General features: G+C 43.0%; 1 protein-coding gene across 1 annotated transcript in view; it reads left to right on the forward strand.

Moving 5' to 3' along the window:
* LOC310862344 (paired box protein Pax-7-like) overlaps positions 1–17,797 on the forward strand; it is a 73,868-nt gene extending 56,071 nt beyond the window's left edge. Inside the window, 2 exon segments of the mRNA XM_083770202.1 lie at positions 7,811–8,072; positions 15,117–17,797. Of these exon segments, the coding sequence (XP_083626328.1) occupies positions 7,811–8,072; positions 15,117–15,232 (378 nt within the window). The 3' untranslated portion in view covers positions 15,233–17,797.
* The last annotated feature ends 5,053 nt before the right edge of the window (positions 17,798–22,850 follow it).

Below are 22,850 nucleotides of genomic sequence, written 5' to 3' on the forward strand. Positions count from 1 at the left end.
GAAGAATGGCATTAGCTGATCTCATAATTACCTCTGATTGCATCAGATACTCTCGGTTCAGTTTCAATGGAAGTGTTGATGGATTGAGCACGACACCAGAGATTCTGACGTGGGCTTAGTTTTGTCTATGCGAGCAATGTTGTCTTTGTGCAATTGGCCACTTACTGGCCTGACTCCACAAGCCTATAGCCTGATTTATACTGCCAAAATAGACAATCTATGCTACGCGTTCTGCTCATGTCGACCTGCTATTTTTGTGGACTTAAGCATAAAGGATAAAAGACAATGGGAGGGGGAAAAAGTCACTTATTGGTTGGATATTGGTCCGTGGATCGCAGATAAGTTACGTATAAATGCGTTTGATTCAAGTATTTTATCTTACGTCCTACTGGGCAACTGTGAGTGAAAGGTGAGAGGGTCCTCTTATGGCCCGGTGAGGTGGGTGAGCGATTGTGGGAGATAGTGTCATGCGTGCCTTCCTTGAGATAACCCCCGACCCATTCCGGATGCCACCGTCTTCTCATCTACCATCGCCAGCCTGCTACCTGGAGACATTTCAGGACAGCTTCTAAATACAGAGAACCGGGAAGTCTTAATCCACTCACTTCCACGGTGTGTGTATGTGCATGCACATGCACGCACACTTGTAAATGTGTGCGTGTGTATGCAATGCATGCTTTTTATTTTGTGCTGTATCCCTTTGTCCTTCCTCCACTCATCCCCGCCATGGAATGTTTTTTATAGGGAAATATAATTTAATCCCGTTCTAATTTGTCCCTCATTTTATGTCTCTTGGATATACAGTAAAGTCTTATTCCTTCACATGCAAATTTACTCAACAGCTATGCTGTGAATGTCCTCCACTAGTGCCTCTTGCTTTACAAAAAATAGATCCTTGTGGAGAAGGGGGCCATGATGCAGCAGTATAGTGGCTGAGAAATATGCATCAAAGACATATGTAGTTCTCTTCTCTTGAGCCATCAATGTTTCATTAGTACTGCCACAAAGAAAACAGTTGCACTGGGTCTGCTAATGTCTGTTTTATATAGATCAAATCATCTTTATCTCTTGCTTCTGCGCTCTCTGATCGATGGACCTGAAGTAGTGACTCCATTCACTCTAACTGTTTAGCTGAATGATAGATAAAAAGGGTCTTATCTGTGTTTACAAACTAATGTCCAGTGGTCAATGTCCCATATTCTCCTTCTCCTGAACTATGAGCCTGCAGGCCGGATATTGTCACCTTATTCATCATTTTACTCTTAACCTACTGCCTGTTGTTCTCCTTATCATCATAATGTCATGTCATTCATATGTTTATGCTCAAAATACGTTTTCATCTGTCCCATTTAAGATGGTGGTGACTCCTTATTCAGTCTCCATGGGGTCTGCCTTCAGCCACAAACTTTCAATACTGTAGGCGCTGTTTTTAATTTGATATGCAGCTGCTGTGTTATCAGTCTAGTTTGACCTTGGCCTAGTAACTTGGTGCAGGGAAAGAAGTTATCTACAGGTTGCCTGGCAACGCCTGCCTAGGCGCTGCCGCTCTCCAGGCTTCAATGGGCATCCATGTGCGGGACAGAGAAGATGAGTGCCATCCTCATCATCTAGGCGTTGGCTAATGAAAGACTGCCAACATTGGTTTTGTCATCTGACATTGCGGACATGAAACATCTCCAGCCAATGAACTTGATATCAACAAATCTGACGTGATCTGCAGTATTTAGCCTGGAACAATACTGTGAAGAGGAGTTCAGTTCAGTTCAGTTCAGTTCCGGAGTTCAGCTCAGCTTCGGTGATTCATTTGGAATCAACAATTGATTATTCTAAATTATATTGATGTAAATAATATTTTGAACCATTGTAGCACATTCTCTATGTAAATTGACTTTATACCGACTAAAATAATTGGTTAAACCTTAAACTCTCTGAACTTTATTTCATTCTGCCTCCAAATCATTTTTTAAGGTTTGTTTCTGAACAGGATTCAAAATCCACATATTTTGCATGAACAAATGCCAAAAAGTGGTTTCTGTGAGTGCACAGGAACTTGTCAAATGTTTACTACATTTGATGGCAGTTGTGTAGTGCCACAGAGAAATTGATTGATTGATTGAAGTATGTATTAACAGTTTGCAGAACTACAGTACATTTCAAGCACAACTCAATACAAAAACTGTTGTGAAAACTGAGTGGACGACACAATAAAAGCATTACCACTTGTTTATAATAGGGCCCACCGTTTTCAATTCATCAAAACATTTATAGACGGACAAATATAAACTTCTATATAGCCAAACAGGAAATCATAGAGGCAAAAATGGATTTATTTTTATTTTACGGGGACCAGTTTCGAATTGCAGCCGTCCGTAAGTGCCCTTTGAGAGCGGTTTTGAAGGAGTCAAGGGATTCTTAATGACTGTTGGTAGGGCGTTCCACATTTTGGTGGCATAGGAGTGAAATTAATTTAGTGCCGAATCTGGGTTGCACATAGGTCACCAATATCGGAAGATATGCCACGGTCTTCTACATAATGCATATAGTGCACCTCATTTGAATGTTAAGAGCCCAGGTGTCAGCAGGGAGCATCGCCACCATACAGGAAGTGGCCACTATCGTTTTGCTCCAGGTGTAGCGGTCATGGCATCATCACGCTGTGCCACAGTGTGACAGCTTGTGGAGTTGCTATATTCCTCAACATGGAGACTTCCTCCTGACTCTGAGCTTGTGGAGTTGCTATATTCCTCAACATGGAGACTTCCTTTAGAATTAGAAATCAATGTCGGAGTGGCGGGATGTCGAAATGGAAGGCTGATCCCGTCTCTCCCGCAAACAAAACAGAGCTTAATTGGAACAGTTCAGGAAATTAGTGGTTCATGAAAGGCCGTCATTCTGTCTGTATTAAAAACGGCGGCACGTATTTATCTGAATGCATGCACACTGCATCCATTTACACTTCACACCTCTTCGTCTGCGTGGCCGCAGGCTCGCCACTTCTTAGAAGTAGAAAGAATTAATTACTTTTTATGTTATCATTTATAGAGGCATCTGTCCTCGTGTGTGTGTGTGTGTGTGTGTGTGTGTGTGTGTGTGTGTGTGTGTGTGTGTGTGTGTGTGTGTGTGCGTGTGCGTGTGCGCGCGCTTGTGCGTGTGTGTGTGTGTGCGCACGCTTGTGCGTGTGTGTGCTTGTGCGTGTGTGTGTGTGTGTGTGCGCACGCTTGTGCGTGTGTGTGTGTGCTTGTGCATGTGTGTGTGTCGAGGAAGACAGTACGCCTCAGGGCAACGTTCTTTCAACTGTGTCCTGTGTTCTATTATCGCTACTCCTCCAGTGACACCGTCATGCTGGAGACACAGCTTCTGAGAGGACTGAAGGGTGGAGGGGAGGGAGGGAGGGAGAGAGAGAGAGAGAGAGAGAGAGAGGTGATTGAAAGGATGAAGAGGGGGGAGTGGGGTTTGTGTCTGAAGAGTTTAAAGTGGAGGAAGACGTGGCACCATGCATTGCAAATTTGCAGGTCTCTCTGTTTTAACCACTCAAACCCTATACCGCCGTACTTGGACCGCTTTTTCCCCTTCTCCGTCTACACCAAATCTCTTCACCAAATATAGCTGTCCTACAAGCTCACAACGCGTCGAAACGCTTGTATATCTGCAATTTCTTTTTCATCCCAGAATATGTGTTTTTTTGGGGGGCCCTCCTATATCCAGCTATATAGTGGATAGTAGATGTTTGTCCTAACACAAACATTAAATGCCATTGACAATGAATGGAGAATTTATATCATATGTGTCTGAGTAAATCGGTATTTTGTCCTACACAATTGACAATGAATGAAGCATTTACGTCAAATCTTTGTGGACGGTCCTACAAGATTGAATTCCCATTAACAATGAACATGATGTATGATGATAACAGCGCCCCTCACTTCACACGGGTGTGATTTATTTTTAATTCTAGTGGTTAATAATGTTTCGGAACCTCTCTCCGCCTGAATCCCTCCATTCTTCTTCTCTGAGCATCACGTTGGGATGCTGGAGCAGTGTTCGGCCATCTTCGTTTGACTCTTAGGACAGCAGATAATAGCTCATGATGAAGCCTTTTGGACCACATGAACAACCCCCTGCATCCTCGTTTGCATACACAGAAACCCATTACACACATACACACAAAGTGCACATGTATACTATACGTCGCCACGTGTTTTGTGAGCATTCTCATCGTGTTGTAGCAGCTGGGGCTACATTGGGTTCCAACTATGTTCAAGTTCCAACTGCCTTTTGTTGCTTTTATTATTGGAGTGAGCAATCCCAATTAACACTCCATTGTTGGTAAATAATTAAAATTATTTAGGGAGCCTATGTGTGAACTGTTAGTTGTTTTTGAGCGGTGCCTTATCCGCTCCATTACGGAGCTATGTGTGTCCGTTGTTGTTCCACACACAGGAACCCCGGCGCTGCCTCTTACTGTGCCAGCCCAAAATATTCAACCTTGCCATGCAAGCGCCTTTTAATTGATGTCAATGAGTTTATGCTAAATATGAAGATTTGAATAATTCCCGCTTTCAGAGGGCACAATGGCCCTCGCCGTGGTGACAGGCCACCTCCCCGCTGCCCTGAATAGAAATGTCAGGCTCCCAGAAGCCCCCTCACCTCCTCGCCCACGTCGGGATTTGACACCTCCCGGGGTCCATGCATGGGCACAAGCTTCTCCCCCTCTCACACTTTCTCTCTCACTCTTTCTCGCCTCCTCTTCGCTCTCTCTGTGAAACTCTTTTTTTTCCTTCCCTGTGATTGTGAATCCCCCTCCTGGGGAGTGGCAGGGACTCAAGGCCGTCTTAAATGCTTCACAAACACCAGCTAATGCCCTTTCTGGGGTGAAAGAAGGGAAATTAACCCAAATTAAAGGGAAATCGGCAGTGGGGTGAAGAAAGCGGATTACAGGTATAGGCCTACTTCAGTGAAGAGTTTCTCTTCATCTCAGAGGAAAATGAGGGGGAAAAAAGGAAAAAAGTATTGCCTCCTTGATGAACTTTCTTAAAGGAAAAAAATAGCATGTAAATAGTGGATGGCCTTTGTTGAGGAAGTGTGCTGTGAAAACGCAGTGTGAATGCTAATTGGCAGTGCTGGATTTGGAACCGCGCTGATAACTGCCGGCATTTAATTCAGTGAACGGATGAAAGGAAAAATGCTGGTGGGTTATCAGTGCTGCCGAGGTCACTAATGAAGCACCTTTTAAATGGTCTGTCTGGCCTATGGCTGTAGTTCAGGACATGAGCACGACTCCCTGCTTGTGTCTCTTTCTTCAACAGGCTGGATCATTGTCCTTTCTTCCTTTCCGCTATAACATAGCGACTGCATAACCCACTGCAAATATGCCTAATATAGATTTCCAACTAAAACAATGTCTTGTAGCTGAAAATCTGTCATTTGCAATGAATACGTTTTAGATTTAGAAGGGTACAAAGATGCTTTGCAGTCATTTTTTTCCGGAGGGGTCATCATGAGATGAAAAGTGTGACATCTTTTAAAAAGTTATAGTTCCTAGTTATAGTTAGTATATTTGTGTGTGTGTGTGTGTGTGTGTGTGTGTGTGTGTGTGTGTGTACTATGTATGTAGTGTATGGTGTTTGTGTGTGCGTGTGCGTGTGCATGTGCGTGTGTGCGCACATGTGCGTGTTTGTGAATTTTCCACATGCCAAGGGTGTGTGAATGTTTGTGTGTTTTCCTTCATGGAAGTGGCTGCCAGTTTAGCGGCGGATACCTGTGTGCAGCACACAGTGCCACCGGCAACTTGGCGGCAGAAGAAGCGACGGTATGGGGGCTGCAGTGCATATGGCCTTGATTGTGCAAAGCAGTTCCTTTCTCAGCTAATTGGTTTATAGTGGCAGAGGAGCGGGAGGGAGCCGAAGGCCATGAGGAGACACACAACACAAACCGCATGTTGCAGCCAGGCTCCCACTCCATGAAGTGGCCGCTTGTTTGGGCTGCTAGGGTTTGTGTGTGTGTGTGTGTGTGTGTGTGTGTGTGTGTGTGTGTGTGTGTGTGTGTGTGTGTGTGTGTGTGTGTGTGTGTGTGTGTGTGTGTGTGTGTGTGTGTGTGTGTGTGTGTGTGTGTGTGTGTGTGTGTGTGTGTGTGTGTGTGTGTGTGTGTGTGTGTGTGTGTGTGTGTGTGTGTGTGTGTGTGTGTGTGTGTGTGTGTGTGTGTGTGTGTGTGTGTGTGTGTGTGTGTGTGTGTGTGCGCGTGCGTGCGTGCGTATAGGTGCATCACTCGAAAATAGCCGAACTACCGGTATGAGCTTGTAGATATTTGTATACGGGTATCTATGTTTGCCGTATGACACTGTGGAATTTGGCTTGGGAGCAATTGTGTGTTTTAGCGGAGCGAGCTTTCCGACTGGTGAGGCCCTCTCGCAGCCACTCTGACAGCAAATAGGACGTAGCAGTGGCTCTAATCTCTGGAGGCATCTAATGGGAGCTCTTCATGATCTGTTAAACAGCTGAATCATTCATGAAGCCGGGCTGGGGGTCGGACTGGCAGGGGCCTGGCGGGCGGGCGGGCGGGCGGGCGGGGGTGGGGGGAGGGAGGCGGGGTTTTGCAGATTAAACACCAGTTCCAGAGTGCTTGTTATGAAAGTGGGGGCCCGGGGGCACAAGGTGTCTGTCTGCTGGTGCCAAGGGATCCCCAAACAACCCCCAGCCCCCCCTTTCTATCTTTCTCCACTTGGGAGTGTTTTCTCCTGTTGTTTGAATCCGTTTTGTCCGATTCTTTTTAAGGCGATGCCAAGTTAACACAGCCGGGATGAATATATCCTATTTGTGTCATGAGTCCATTCACACAGAACGCGAATACTGCACAATCATAAAGTGATTTCTTTTCTGGAACAAGCTTTATTTTTCTGAGATGGTGCTCCATGAATAAAGGCATCCAATAGCAGCTTCAGCTCAGTGGTTAGTGTTCGCCCTGAGATTGGGAGGTCGGGGTTCGATTCCCTGGTCGGGTCATAGCAAAGGCTGTAAAAATGAGACCCGAAGTCCATGCGACATACGTACTAGCGACATGTTCAGGGGGTGTACTTGTACATGGAGCCACGTGCACGCTACAGAAACAGGAGATAGTCTTCTGCCCTATATGGGCCACCTGGCTTGGCAAGGCTTACTTTTACTTCATGCGAGCTTCGATATTCCATACACAAAACAAATCGTTGGTGCTTCAATTGTTCTTCAGTGGTCCTTTTGATGGTTGTGGTGCTACAGTATATACTTTTTAAAGATAGATGCTATATACCATTTTGAAAAACATATTTGAATACCAAAATAGCCAATCTGCAAGCTCACAACGTGCCGATATAGATCGGCTAGTTATACTATTCAAAAATGTTTTTCAAAATAGTAAAAAAGGCTAATACGTTTAGGGATAAGAGGTTTAGCGTGGACGAAAATAGAGCCTTTCGTCTAAACTCTATATGATCTGAAGGTTGTGTGTTCAAATCCTCCTGCTTCTTGAACCATGTTAAACCACCTGTTTTCAAACTAAACTGAATTATTCGCATTTGTAATTTATAAACCACTGTTACATTTTGGATCAGTTGATGGTGTTCACACACTATCTTTGGCTTTTATGGGTTCAGTGTCTGACGTGCATGACGTCACATCCAGGTCAGCAGGCAGTGATGTTGTGTTTGCTGCCAGAGAAACAAGTCAAGTTCATTAAGGGTACATTTGGTTCCTATAGCGGTCCATCCGCCGTGGACCCGTAGCTCAGTCCGGCCATGCAGGTTAAGTCAACCTTTCTCGTTTGTTTCTCCGTCTTCCAGGTGATGAGCATGCTGAGCAACCCCAACGGCGTTCCCTCACAGCCCCAGCATGACTTCTCCATCTCGCCGCTCCACGGCGGTCTGGACTCTCCGTCCAGTGGCATCTCGGCCAGCTGCAGCCAGCGCTCGGGAGAGTCCTCCATCAAGACGGTGGACAGCCTTCCCTCCTCCCAGTCTTACTGCCCGCCCACATACAGCACGTCCGGCTACAGCGTGGACCCTTCCATGGCCGCCGGCTACCAGTACAGTCAGTACGGACAGAGTGAGTGTGATATTCATTTTTTTTTTTTTTTTATATGTTTATTTTTATTTCCGGCTTTCGCCTTTATTTTATATTTTTTATAAAGGGACAGACAGTAGGATGACAGGAAATGGGGAGAGAGATGGGGGAGTGACATGCAGTAAAGGCCGTCGGGATCGGGAGTTGAACCCGCGGCACACTGCCGGACTCGGACTATACCGGCCAAGTTGCTTGGACCGCTGACTGAGCCACGGCCCAAGCCTGATATGACTTTTTTAATGATAATGATAATAATAATATCTCACAGACGCTTTACATGCGGGGTCAAGAGGAAACAACAAATAAAAACTATTATTAGGGGGAAAACACTAAAACCCAAACCACACCAGCCTCCTTGGGACAAAACAGTTTTAAGGTCAACCACACCAATGCAACTCCTTGCAACTCAAGGAGTTGCGAGTAGTTGCATGAAACCATTACCCCCAATGGCAGTTGCAAGGAGTTGCAATGGTGCGGTTCAGGAATAAAATTATAAAAACAGTGGAATGAGTTAGCTGGGGAAAGCAATATTGAAGAGGTTTGATTTGAGGGCGGTTTTGAAGGTTTGGAGGGTGGGAGCATCTCTGAGTTTTGGGGATGTACATTCCGCAGGGTTGGGGCAGCAAAGGCAAAAGCTCTGTCGCTCCAGGTACGGTATTTGATAACAATCGTCACAATACAGTTTCTTGTCATACAGTGTTTTTTATGTAGCCTCAAAGTAAACATACATTATACAGATACGAGATTAAACACAAACATTGACACTGGGTCAACAGGCCCATGCAGTGGCAACTGACCCGACATTGCACACACACCGTCCACAACTCTAGCAAACGTTATAGCTTTCCATTACAAACTGACTTTTTGTTTTGTTTTCTTTGGTCTTCTATTGCTGTAATGGGGTTGTTGAAAACGTTATGAGGTGAAGTGGTCATAGAGGACTGAGGCGCTATGACCTGCTGTGTTGTGGCGAGTGGTTTGAAGCCATATGAATATGAATTGAATATTCATATATGAATATTTTCATTTAACTTAAAATGACTTAAAACGCTATAAAATAAAATAACTAAAATGTAACAGTCTTCATTTAATGGTCTAATATTTAGATCCCATGCAGCAATGTAATCTTCGAACAAATGAGATCTCATTAATATGTTTAATGTAATTAAATTATCTCAGGTATCGCTTAAGCCCTGCTGTCTACAGACCGGCTGGCAAGATGTCTAAATATAAATTTGGAAAAAAGAGGGTAAGCCCTGCATCATTGTTCCTTTTGTTAGAAGTGCACTCCCCAAAGGAAACAGGTTTAACATATCGTTTAAGACACTTGAATCATCTCTAGTTCTAATTCAAGAAGAACCTGACAGCTTAAAGTATACACCATCAACAACATGGTAGAGGTGTCTGTGTGTGTGTGTGTGTGTGTGGTGTGTGTGTGTGTGTGTGTGTGTGTGTGTGTGTGTGTGTGTGTGTGTGTGTGTGTGTGTGTGTGTGTGTGTGTGTGTGTGTGTGTGTGATCAGATAGGCTCTATCTCAGTGACAGAGGGGTCTTGGTGTATCTGCTTGACTTGGATTTAAGGTGCAAAGCTAGTTGACAGGAAAAAACAAGCTTCCTAGGGAGTAGCTAAACCCCTGTGTAACACACATACAGTACACACACACACACACACACACACACACACACACACACACACACACACACACACACACACACACACACACATACACATACACACACACACACACACACACGTCACGTATGCCTACATATGCCTGTCCCCCTGGCAGCAATATCCGACTGATTGGCACCTTGGCAGACAGACCCGCCCGCCCACCGGTATGCTGCTTCCTTATCGTTCCCCAGTGCAAAGTGACAGCCTCCTTTCTCTGCACGCTAACACGCTAAGTGACACGCTAACATGTGCTGCTTACTTACTTAACCCCTTCACCTCCTGACAGTAGTCTGTCTGCCGTGGTCTGTCTGTACAAGAAATAACACACACACATACACACACGAAAACACTTCTGAATGATTGAATGCACATGTGCATGCGTGTCACACACACACACACACACACACACACACACACACACACACACACACACACACACACACACACACACACACACACACACACACACACACGCATACGCACATGCACATGCACATACACTCACACAGTAAGTCTGCTGTCTCCCCTCCTCTCTCCTCAACTACAAAAGAGAGGTTAACATCACCTGAACCAGGGAGGGGCATCAAAGACAGCAACATTCCAGCAAGAGAGAGAGAGAGCCCCCCCCCCCCTCTATTTTGGGTATATTTTGAGCACAGTAGTCTCATCCTCTTTTTCAAGAGCAGTGATTGCATCTGTACATAGATTACCATGTCATTCCAAGTTAACACCCTGCGGCATCGAATGTCAACAAACAGCTTCAGACTAAAGCCATAACCACACCAAAGGGTCACATGCAACTCCTTAGGTCCAAATGGTTGCAAGGAGTTAACGCTAAAACCGTCTCGACCTTTGGTGTGGTTTGGGCCATTGAATTCCATGCGTTGAATCACTATGTGGATCAATGTGGATCAACGTGCAACAAAACATATCACACCGCAGGGACAATGCTAAAACCGTCTTGACCCTTTGGTGTTGTGACGATAACGGCATAAACATAATCAAAGTGATTGGCTGTAACGTTATGATCAGTCGATCAAATTTGATATTAAAGAAAGGAAGCCCACAGTCTGTGTGATTTGGCAGGTCTGGTGCAAATTAATGTAGTAAGCTAATCAAATTAGAAATGTTTGTAATGAAGACTTCCTCGCTGCAATGAACAGCCAACTGATTTCCAAATGGACGTGTCTTAAAGCAATTACTAGATCATGAGTCATGAAATGCCATAGAATGGCAAAAGAACAAGCTGACAAAGTGTATTAGCCTGGTTAATAAACCAGACCGAAAAATTGCCTACCGGCGGATTTCGGTCTGGAGAGGCTCAATTTTACGCCCATTTCCTACACACGAGAATGTGTGCGCCCAATAGGGACACGGTATGCAATATGGGCGGGCTTTGGTACAGTGACGTTCAATGCTTGAGACCTTTGACTGACAGTAGCTCTGACCAATTGCGTCAAAGAGAAAATGTTTCCCTGGAAATGAAATCCAAGCTGAGCCTCCCCAGACTAATATCCCGCGGATCCGTGCGATATTAGTCTGGTTTATTAACCAGGCTAAAAGTGTATAGCAATGAAACTTATGCTATTAGATTGTCTCTGTAGATTTAGGAGGTGGGGGGGGGGGGGTCATCAATCGTTTCCCTGTGTAGGCATCTTCGTGATTGGCTTTTGGCAAACGAGGGCGGGGTACGAGGCGCCGTATATCCAGGACGGCGATTGGCTGCCCAAGCTCGACAGAGAAGTTACAGCAGGCACCATGGCTGCCTGATTCAATCAACTCTATTGTCAATAGATCTGCTAATCACTATATTTGAAATAGTGCTTAAGTAGAAGTGGAGTGGAGTCAAAAGTACAATATTTGTCTTTGAAATGTAGTGGCGCTGTGGCGTGAATTATAGACAAATAGTTTACTAAAGTACAGATAGTTGTGTGTCTTGTGTATGATGTTACATCCAGGTCAACAGTCAGTGATGTTGTGTTTGTTGCCAGAGAAACAAGTCAAGATTAAAACCCTGGACAAACTGTAGTTCCTCTTGTGAGGTGTAGGGAAATGCGCCATATCCAGGGATCAGAATTATTGAGCGCAATTATTGAGAACTGTGGTCAGGGAGGGAGCATTTTGCTCGATTAACATGGAATAAAGCGATCTCTACTTAAGCCGTGCGCATCTTATTGGTGGAACCAGTGGCATTTGGACTTTGGAGGTACAGTATACAGCTAAAGGCTTCATCATTACAAACCAGGTGTACTTATTCAGGAAGTGTACAATGTACAGTAGCTAATAATTACAAATCAATAATTACAAATTACAAATCAATAATTACAAATACACTACACTGTAGTGTATGTAAGCAAAATGGACCTAAATAAGGAGACTGTAGTAAGGGCTACACTGGGGACGGAATTGGCTCCGCAACGTTATGATGCCACTATAATCAATGGAACCCAGCTACGGTGTGCAGGTTGTGTGTAAGTGCCCTATTATTCCGCCTCGCCTTTGGAGGTAAAAATCAGGACGGACGGATTGTCGGTGCAGCCAATGTAGACCCTAATACACAGTTAGGTTACCTGATATTTTACAGTAATAGAATATTGTATTCACTGGTTAGTTTCTTTATTACATTCCGGCTGCTAACAATAAATCAAATGCTCTGAGAAATAATCTGGTCTCTGCTCTGCGGCTGCTCCAGGGCCCTTAACCAGCCTTTAAAAGAAATCTCAACGCACCCTCTAGTCACTAACCAATCAGGAAAGCTCTGCAAGGAGAGAAAGAGAGACATACTGTAGACAGATAAGTTATCTTGATGAGTACCATGTCCCACTCTGATCTTGCTTTCTCCAAAGCCGTTAATCCTACACTTTAGAATTGAGTTCTGAGTGAAAGGAGGACATTTGTACGTACTGTATGTAGTATAGAATTTGTGGGAGTTCTGTCAATTTCAGAATTGTGGAAAAATAAGACAAACTATCTCTCCATTATGATGACATATGAACATACAGCATAGTGAGCATACTATATTAACATAATTGTGGTCATAGCAACAATGACCACATATCTTGAAATGTGTCCTCTTCTTACTCTAGAAAGCTGTCTCGGATTTCACATTTTTTCGATCTGATTTCATATTTCTGCCTAGTGCTGCTTTAAAATAGTCTTTTACTGATCTAGGTCGCACTTTCTCTCTGCAGTCTGTTTCTCCATTTGTGGTTGAGATCATGTGTGTCATTACTGAGACTCAGCCAGTGTAGCCTGCCCATGGCCAGGGACTTTACTGTTCTAATATTTCATGCAGTGAGTTTGGGTCAAAGTTGTTTGCAAAATGATTTGTAAGCGTAGCAAAACTGTAGTAGGCTTAGTATTGTTTATATTCCAATATTACATACTGAATACTCATCTGCCTGAGTGTCCCGATACTGATAGAGGGGCCCACAATATTTCTCTATTACAGTATGTTGCAGCATTGAGCTTCAGTGACACCGATTTAGTTCTGGTAATGTAGTGTAATAGTCACTGTCTGTGTCTTTTATCGAGCCAGTCAGACTGTTCCAACATTGGCAAATGTAGGCATATGTCGTTTTGGTGATTTGCTCAACTCAGCAATTATCCTTAATATCATGCGCTATGCAAGTCTGACAATTCCCAATGCCTTGGGCATACTTGGGTTTGGGCTCTAGTTCACTTATTTTGGGGTGGGTTGGTGGTGATTTTCTGCCTTGGAGCCCTTATGGTATCCAAATACTGTGAACAGAGAAAGCTTTTATTTTCAACATTATGGTCAGGCAAGTTGAATGGCAAGTATGGTTTAACTCGTAGAGAGCACCAATAAGGTTCTGTCACATGGTTTTTACCCTTTGTGTTGCAAGTTACCTGTAAAGGTGCCGTTTATATTTCTTTTTACACCAGTCATGAATTAGATTTTACTTTCTTTCGTTAAACATGCCAATACGGCAATTCCACTGCGTCCTTCTAATACTTGTTACGAACACGGTGAGATAAATCAATGAAGATTAATACCCAAATCCCTCTTTGCATGGTTTAATGTTTCTAAGCATTGGAACGAAATTTTGTTCTCAGAAATGTCAAAAATAGCGAAAATAGCACATATCTTGAAAAAAAGATTCCTCTGCTGTATTGTTGGTATATGAACGATTTTACTCAGACTGCACACTTGAGCCTTGGCAATATCTATAATGTAGTTACAGATATTATAGCCCATAGTAAAATATTGGGTTTCGATAAGACAATAATGAATTATAATAATAATAATTAATTAGGTGTAATTGAAGTAAGTTAAACACAATCAAAATAATCAATCATACTGTACGTTAAGAAACAAAGGCAATCTGACAGAACTTCCAGGAGGAATTTGAGTTCATACTGTATTATGAGTTCATAAGAGCACCGCTTGTGGCTGGAGACAGTGTTCAGCTAACTGCCTCGAGGCACGCAGTGCGTGTGAACAGCTTATCTGCAATATTATCTGCAGTTCAACATGTAGGCAGGAAGGTATAGGCCAAGATGATGAACAGCAATTACAAGAGTATGCAATATCGGCCCTAGTGTCTGTGTCTGCGTTTGTGTGTCTGTGTGTGTGTGCCCTCGTACTAGGAGGGATATGGCGAGTTTGCTTCCTTAGAACACTCTGCCTACTTCCTGTAATCCAACGGCTCAGACATTAGCTGTGGGAAATCTGAAATCACAAATGACTGATGTCAGTTGCCTTTACTTAATATGCCCCGTCCATTTGACTGTACCATTTCTCTTGCCCTTGGTTTGTACTCCTGAGTCCTGACCCAGCGCCTCATTGGTTAACCCTCCCATAACCCACCGATTATCTCTCTTCCTAACATGTTTAGCCGATGTGTGCGGGGAAATGGAAACCGTGTGAGGTGCGAGTCAGATGAATGGCCCTCCCCGCTCGCATTGAAGTGAATGGATTTGACCTTTAGCCTGTCAGTGTGCCTGCAGGTGAAAGCAGACATGTGCTTTCGATAAAGATCTCCCCCGGTGTCAGTCAATCTGCGGAGCATAGATCTGTCCAATCATAGCCCTGTATGCCCCGAGGGAGGCTGGCTTTAGTCACAGTGTGGCCGAGTGTAGAGGGGATGCAACAACGCACGCACGCACGCACGCACGCACGCACGCACGCACGCACGCACGCACACACACACACACACACACACACACAATTTTCTTTTACTTTGACTGTTCTGCTTTTCTGCTTTGTAGGTGTTACTGAATGTCAGAATAGTTTTATTTAAGAGGATTAAGCCTCACTTTTAGAACCTAATCACTTATTAATGCCACGTAAATCTAAGCCGCACGCTGTCCCTGTGTGTCCCTCTTCCAGCTGCCGTGGATTACCTGGCCAAGAACGTCAGCTTGTCCACCCAGCGCAGGATGAAGCTGGGGGACCATTCAGCCGTTCTGGGACTGCTGCAGGTGGAGACGGGGCAGGCTTATTAATCTCCGTCCTCTTCGCTTTCGACGCGAACCCCACACTGCAGCCTCATGACCTGTTCACCAGCACCGCCCACGCCTCCTGCTCACTTATCCAACCCCGCAACAACACCCCCAAGCTCTTGGGAGAGTGACAGACTTTGTGTGTGTGTGTGTGTGTGTGTGTACAGGCGCCCATGCGCGCGTGTCTCAGGGATGGAGGGGCAGTGCAGACTGCAGACAGACGACCGCAGCATTTCCTCAGTGGACTGTCATGGACTGATTCAGTCATTCCCGAAAACGGAGAGAGAGAGAGAGAGAGAGAGAGAGATGCTTCGTGGAACTGTGCCACGCATTTTCTGCCCTCTGTTCCCAGACTGATCCTCCTCCTCGCTCTCGAAATAAAACATAAAAAAAAAGAAAAGTAAAAAGAAACACTGTTCGTGATCATTGAAAGAGGTGTGAGGTCAAGCGAGCTTCTTTTTATTGTATTTCTTATTTTATTTCCCCCCCCCCCCCCCCTTTTTTTGGGACCGGCCTGTCCGAAGTCACTTAGCGTGTTGTCATGCAGGCAAACCTTTAGCCATATTCAGTCCATCCCTGTTTTGGACCATGTAATTTCTTAAGTCAGCTCTGTACTAAGTATTATGTTTCTATTATTATGTATTTTTATTTTCATTGTGGAATGGTATGGCTATTTGTATTTTTGATTCCTCTCATTTCCCATTTGTCCTCCGATATGTCTCACACAGAGGTGTTGGGGGAGGGGGGTTACAGAAACAGAGGGGAGATAAGTAGATAGAAACTGTCCAATCCTCTGGCCTCGATTTCAACCGATTCTTTAGAAAGAAGGCATGATGTGATTCTGAATTCTTATTAATTTCAAGGACCCCCAGTTTGATAGGCATTAGGCCACAGACCCCCAATTTGATATGTTCCCCAATCTACACTGTAAATCCTCTGTTATTTTAACTCTAGAGACCCCAAAGGCCACGTTGAAAACCAGTGTTCTATAAGTGAAGTGAAAGCATGAATTCACAAGGAGAATAGCGGAGACGTAAGCTCCGAGTGGAGGAATCGTATTGCTGAGATGTGACCTTCCCCGCTCTAATCCCCAGCATTCCTTAAAGGAAATTCACTACTCTGTGGGTTGTCGCAGTCCCCTGGAATCATCGGGGGAACGTACGACCAATGGGGAAACTTTCAGATCCTCCCTTCTTCCCTCAAGGCTTTAGCGACGTATTGTCCGGGAGTGAGAGTAGCAACGTTTCAAGGACGTCATTGTATTAGGCAAATTACACATCCAGCATTGTTTCTCCATTCTCCATTTCAAAGTCACTGAAAGGTTAATGGGTTGATGGACATGTTTTGGACCAAAAGGGCATTCGTTCCCTAAACCATAAGGAAACATTTCAAATGCTCAAAGTTACTTGAACAACATTTCTGCACGACTGAATTATTCCTTGTCATTTATCTATTGTAAGTCAATCTCAGAGTTTTGAGAAAGAAGTTTTTTGTGCCCCATTCTCCATTCTTCATTTGAGACCATTGCATCCAATGTCAAAAGTCTTAGACTAGGTTATTTCATTTGAGTCATTCCAAAAGTAACCATTCCTTGCTTTACATTGTTTATTCAATGATATTCCATACACCCAGTCAGCCCCAGCTCATGAGAAACTTGATACATTTAGAATAAATAAATACATAAAGCATAAATAAATATCACACCATTGGAACAAAAGGAACGTTTAGCTTTATTTACTGTGAATATAGTCCTTTTAAAATAAAATGCTGTGGTTGAAAAGGAGAAGACAAACATTACGACGACGCCGATGATGATGATGATGTAAATGTAGTCACAAATCAAAAGATATGTTGTCATTGACATGTTTTTATTCATTTACATTCCCTCTTGGACACTTGGTTTGATGGACACTTCAAGTTTTGCTGCAGTGACAGAGCTTTGCGGGTGGCCTGGCTTAATTACAGAAATATTATCTCTTTTTCTCATTCCAAACACTGGCCTACATCTGAAGACCATCACACATGTCAGTGCTCATCACTGACTTCCCTTCCCGTCCAGTGGCACTTTTATTTAATTTTTTATCCCAGAGCAGAACAAGATCACCATAATCTACTGTTGCTTTCCTATACGTCTCCGACATGGTGAAGGAAAAAATATTTCAGACTGTCTCTGTGCCAAGCGTTACTTATAGTGCAATCCTCCGCCTTGTGTATATATATTTTTTCTATGAAAGCAAAACAAGGGGGAGATCACGGACACACAAGCAACTGTAAAGATGTATAAATATATGCTCCTTTCTATTCCAAGACGCGGCTCCTGTCTGTGGGTATCTCAAATTGCTTCGAGTGGCTCATTTGTGCTTCATCCTCCTTTCCTTTGTTTACCAGTTTTCTTTTTCTACGCTAGTTTTGTTATACTTATAATTTTTTTGTTCGGCATGTGTGTATAATACCATGGCATAATTTATTCTACCTGTATGAAGTATTAGAGTAGTGGGAACCTTGTATTGGCATTTAATCCCCCCCCCCACCCCCATCCCCCCCAACCCAACCTGTTGGCGTGTCAACTGTAACACTGGCGTTAACTGTCTATTCATTAAAGATCTACGACTGGACCAAGAGCACACTTCTATTTTAGCATTTTTCGCCCCCTCTCTTCTGTTTCTGACATAGATGATGTTTATGCTGATATCTGATTCGAGATTAATTGGGTACAATAGTTCATTCTACACCGCAAAAGTGTGTCAATTTTACATTGACTTTTAAGTTAAATTGACACTTTGGACTTTGCAGTTTATAAAGAAAGTACTAACCTTGGAGAGGTTTGGCCACAGATGTGGCTTTAAAGGGTTTAAAATGTTATACATCTACTGCACATGTGCTCCGAAGCTATGGAAGACTATCTATCTTCTTGCCATGATTATACACACTGTGGTGTGGGGTTTTCTGGCTCAAACAGGTGCTCTGATTTTCCTGCTGTTCGTGATGTAAGAGTCAGCAAATCATGTATCAGCACATGTCAATGGGATTTGCCAGCAGATGTCACTGTTTTCACTGTTTTGCCTGTTTTCATTGCAGCTGAAAAGGCTTCCAAACCCCAGAGAAAACTCCAGACCACAGAAAATCCACTGAATGGGTGTAATTGAGGTCACAAAACCTAAAGGAAAACGAAATATAAAAATTATTGGAAATGAATGTCATGAAACCTTTAAAGCTGCAACCCCCCGGAACTATATTTTAATGTTAATACACTACATCTGCAGTGGTCTTGAGAATTTTGGAACCTGTAACCCTAAAGATCATATACTTTTCTGGGACATCTTTCCTCACATGGGAGACCAGACCAGTTTGAATTCCGGTCTTACAGTTACAATGATCTCTCTCCATTAGGAGAGGACATACAATGTAAGGATTGCAGCTTTAAACGCTTAGGAAAGTGCCTTCATAACATGTATATGTTACATGTGCTCATCTATCCTGAGGAGTAGACACAAGTCTGATGCCATTACAGTTGACAGCACACACCAGTGCTTTTATGGCCAATTTCTCTCTTTTTTTCCCCCTTACAAATCCCAAATTCTTTTGCCATTGCTTTGGTGACATAAAACCTAATCATGATCTAATCCCCCCTTTGATAATCTACTATTCCCAAAGGCTTTGAAGTCAAGTGCATCAAACAGTTCCACTGACTGAAGATAGCATAGCAGAAATCCCCCGTCGGAGCCCAAGCAGAATGAATGCGACAGTGTTAATGAGGATGGGCATCAACACAGACACACACTGTTTGACCTTATACAGAAGAGCCAGTGTTGGGGGCTGTTAGTGCCTGGGGGTCCGTGACTGAGACCTCACCACAGGGGGCTATTTTGAGGGATAGCACGTTGTGCTACTCAGGCCCGACAGTTTGCCAGTCTAGATGCATGAAATAAAGCTTTAACTGATGATTATTCCAGGAAGAAAAGAAAAAGTCAATATTTTGGTATGACAGCATTTTACATGGTTACATGGCTCAAACCAGATAACCTCAAAGATAATCAATAAAGAAAACTGGTGATAGACAATAACCACAAGGCAATTTCTCAACAACTACTTAATTTAGCTGTGGAGGGTGTACATTTGGATTAATTAACACTGGGACCTTTTACTGTGTACAAACCCTACAGTATGTACCATGAAATCTACAAAAGCGTTCTGTCTCTAGTGCTTACACATTTCTGTAATTTTAAGGAATATCTCTAAGAGAGTAAACATTGAGCTGTAGGGGTCTCAGAGTTAAATTATCCATCCACCTTCAACCACGGGGGCAACAGCTCCACCAGAGTGTTCCAGACTTTCCTCTCCAGAGCAACATTAGTGACTTCCTCCTGGGGGATCCCAAGACGTTCCAAGGGCAGTGAGTCGATGTGTTTCCTCCAACTGCGCCTTTGTCGCCCCAGGGTCTCCTCCCAGTGGGAGGACCTCCCTAGGGAGACGCCGAGAGGCATCCTAACCAGATGCCCGAACCACCTAAGCTGGCTCCTTTCCAGGCGAAGAAGCAGCGACTCTACTCCGAGTCTCTCTCGTGTGACTGAATTTCTCACCCTATCTCTAAGGGAGATGCCAGCCACCCGTCGAAGAAAACACATTTCGGACGCTTGTATTCGCAACCTTATTCTTTCGGTCATGACCCACACTTCATAACCATGGGTCAATGCTGTAGTGCACTGTAGGTCCTCCAAGTTCATACTGTAGCTGGGGTCAGACTGGGTCAGCCGGCCGGCCAAGCACAGAAATATAGTGCTTTCAAATTTGAGAAATGTATAATGGGGCTCAATGGCAGTTCTATAGGACGTCAAAAAGGCACATTCACCTAGAAACTCCATTTACACTTTTCATAATTCTGCTTACTGTGGAGACACATGCTGGGACTTTTTACTTTGAAATGTTTTGTAGTTTCTGAGTTATTTAACTTAAACTCCCAATGCATTCTCAATGGCAATAGCACAAACTTTGGCATGCTACTAGTCCTACATACTTACAGCTAGAAACCCCATTCAAACCTATTTAGATTCATCTTACGGTGGACATGTTTGCCTGAAAAGGAATCTTTGAAATGTTTCATAGTTTTAGAAATATAGTGCTTTTAAATTTGAGAAATTCAAAGTCAATGGCAGATGTTTGGCAAGTAAAGATTTGGGTGGGGTTTGAATCCACAACCTCCAGATCATGCTGCCAGTGTGCTAAGTCACTGATCTACTTGCTACCTGCCACAATGCAGTCTGCTGTTCCTTTTGAGTAACAACATTGATACAAAAATAAAATATAAAAAAATAAATAACAGGAGATTTGTCTGTTGTTTCTTTTGCTGTTATTGTTTATCTCTAGGCGTTCGAATGTTTATGAACCACAATGGAAACAAGTCTCTGGCTCTTCTGTCATTATCTATTCAGCCTTTTGAGAACAGCATGCACAGTAGCTCACTGGGTACAGAGCCTGCCTGGGAATCCGGAGGCTGCAGGTTCAACTCCTGGCTCTGACATAGTGTCCCAAAATCACAGAAATCTGACATACTATAGTATGCCGTCCGAAACCATACCATACTTAAACCTACCAACCCCATTCTAGCCTACTTAGGTTCATCTTACGGTGGACATGTTTGCCTGAAAAGGAATCTTTGAAAGGTGTCACAGTTTTAGAAATATAGTGTTTTCAAATTTGAGACTTTTAACATGGGGCTCAATGGCAGATTTTGGCACGTCAAAAAATCACTTTCACCTAGAAACTCCATTCACACTTTGTATTATTCAGCTTACTGTGGAGACACATGCTGGAACGTTTTACTTTGAAATGTTTTGTAGTTTCTGAGTTATTTAACTTAAACGCCCAATGCATTCTCTATGGCAATAGCACAAACTTTGGCATGCTACTAGTCCTACATACTTAAACCTACCAACCCCATTCTAGCCTACTTAGGTTCATCTTACGGTGGACATGTTTGCCTGAAAAGGAATCTTTGAAAGGTGTCATAGTTTTAGAAATATAGTGCTTTCAAATTTGAGACTTTTAACAAGGGGCTCAATGGCAGATTTTGGCACGTCAAAAAATTACTTTCACCTAGAAACTCCATTCACACTTTTTATTATTCAGCTTACTGTGGAGACACATGCTGGAATGTTTTACTTTGAAATGTTTTGTAGTTTCGGAGTTATTTAACTTAAACGCCCATTGCATTCTCTATGGCAATAGCACAAACTTTGGCATGCTACTAGTCCTACATACTTAAACCTACCAACCCCATTCTAGCCTACTTAGGTTCATCTTACGGTGGACATGTTTGCCTGAAAAGGAATCTTTGAAAGGTGTCATAGTTTTAGAAACATAGTGCTTTCAAATTTGAGACTTTTAACATGGGGCTCAATGGCAGATTTTGGCAAGTCAAAAAATCACTTTCACCTAGAAACTCCATTCACACTTTTTATTATTCAGCTTACTGTGGAGACACATGCTGGAACGTTTTACTTTGAAATGTTTTGTAGTTTCTGAGTTATTTAACGTAAACGCCCAAAGCATTCTCTAGGGCAATAGCACAAACTTTGGCATGCTACTAGTCCTACATACTTTAACCTACCAACCCCATTCTAGTCTACTTAGGTTCATCTTACGGTGGACATGTTTGCCTGAAAAGGAATTTTTGAAAGGTGTCATAGTTTTAGAAATATAGTGCTTTAAAATTTGAGACTTTTAACATGGGGCTCAATGGCAGATTTTGGCACGTCAAAAAATCACTTTCACCTAGAAACTCCATTCACACTTTTTATTATTCAGCTTACTGTGGAGACACATGCTGGAACTTTTTACTTTGAAATGTTTTATAGTTTCTGAGTTATTTAACTTAAACGCCCGATGCATTCTCTATGGCAATAGCACAAACTTTGGCATGCTACTAGTCCTACATACAAAATGATGAAAAACGAGAATAAAAAATTAATTCAAAAATGAAAAAAACGATGGGCTATAACCCATCGTTTTTTTATTTTTTTCATATTTTTCAAATCCTCAAAAATGATAAAAAAACGGCGTGCTATAGTATGCCGTACGATATGGGCTATAGCCCATGGTCAAAAATGATGAAAAACGAGGATATTTCTTTCTCTCCAAAAATTCAAAAAAAACGATGGGCTATAACCCATCGTTTTTTTTCATTTTTTTCAAATCCTCAAAAATGATGAAAAACGGTGTGCTATAGTATGCCGTATGATATGGGCTATAGCCCATGGTCCAAAATGATGAAAAACGAGGATAAAAAGAAAATCAAAAATTCAAAAAACGATGGGCTATAACCCATCGTTTTTTTCATTTTTTCATTTTATTCAAATCCTCAAAAATGATGAAAACGGCGTGCTATAGTATGCCGTACGATATGGGCTATAGCCCCTGGTCCAAAATAATGAAAAATGAGGATTCTTTTTTTTCCAAAAATTCAAAAAACAATGGGCTATAACCAATCGTTTTTTTTTTTTTTTTTTTTTTTTTTCAAATCCTCAAAAATGATGAAAAACGGCGTGCTATAGTATGCCGTACGATATGGGCTATAGCCCATGTTCCAAACTGATGAAAAACGAGGATAAAAAGAAAAAATGTC

This window comes from Protomyctophum parallelum, assembly GCF_964188405.1.
Source record: "Protomyctophum parallelum genome assembly, chromosome: 7".
In the NCBI taxonomy this organism is placed as follows: Eukaryota; Metazoa; Chordata; class Actinopteri; order Myctophiformes; family Myctophidae; genus Protomyctophum; species Protomyctophum parallelum.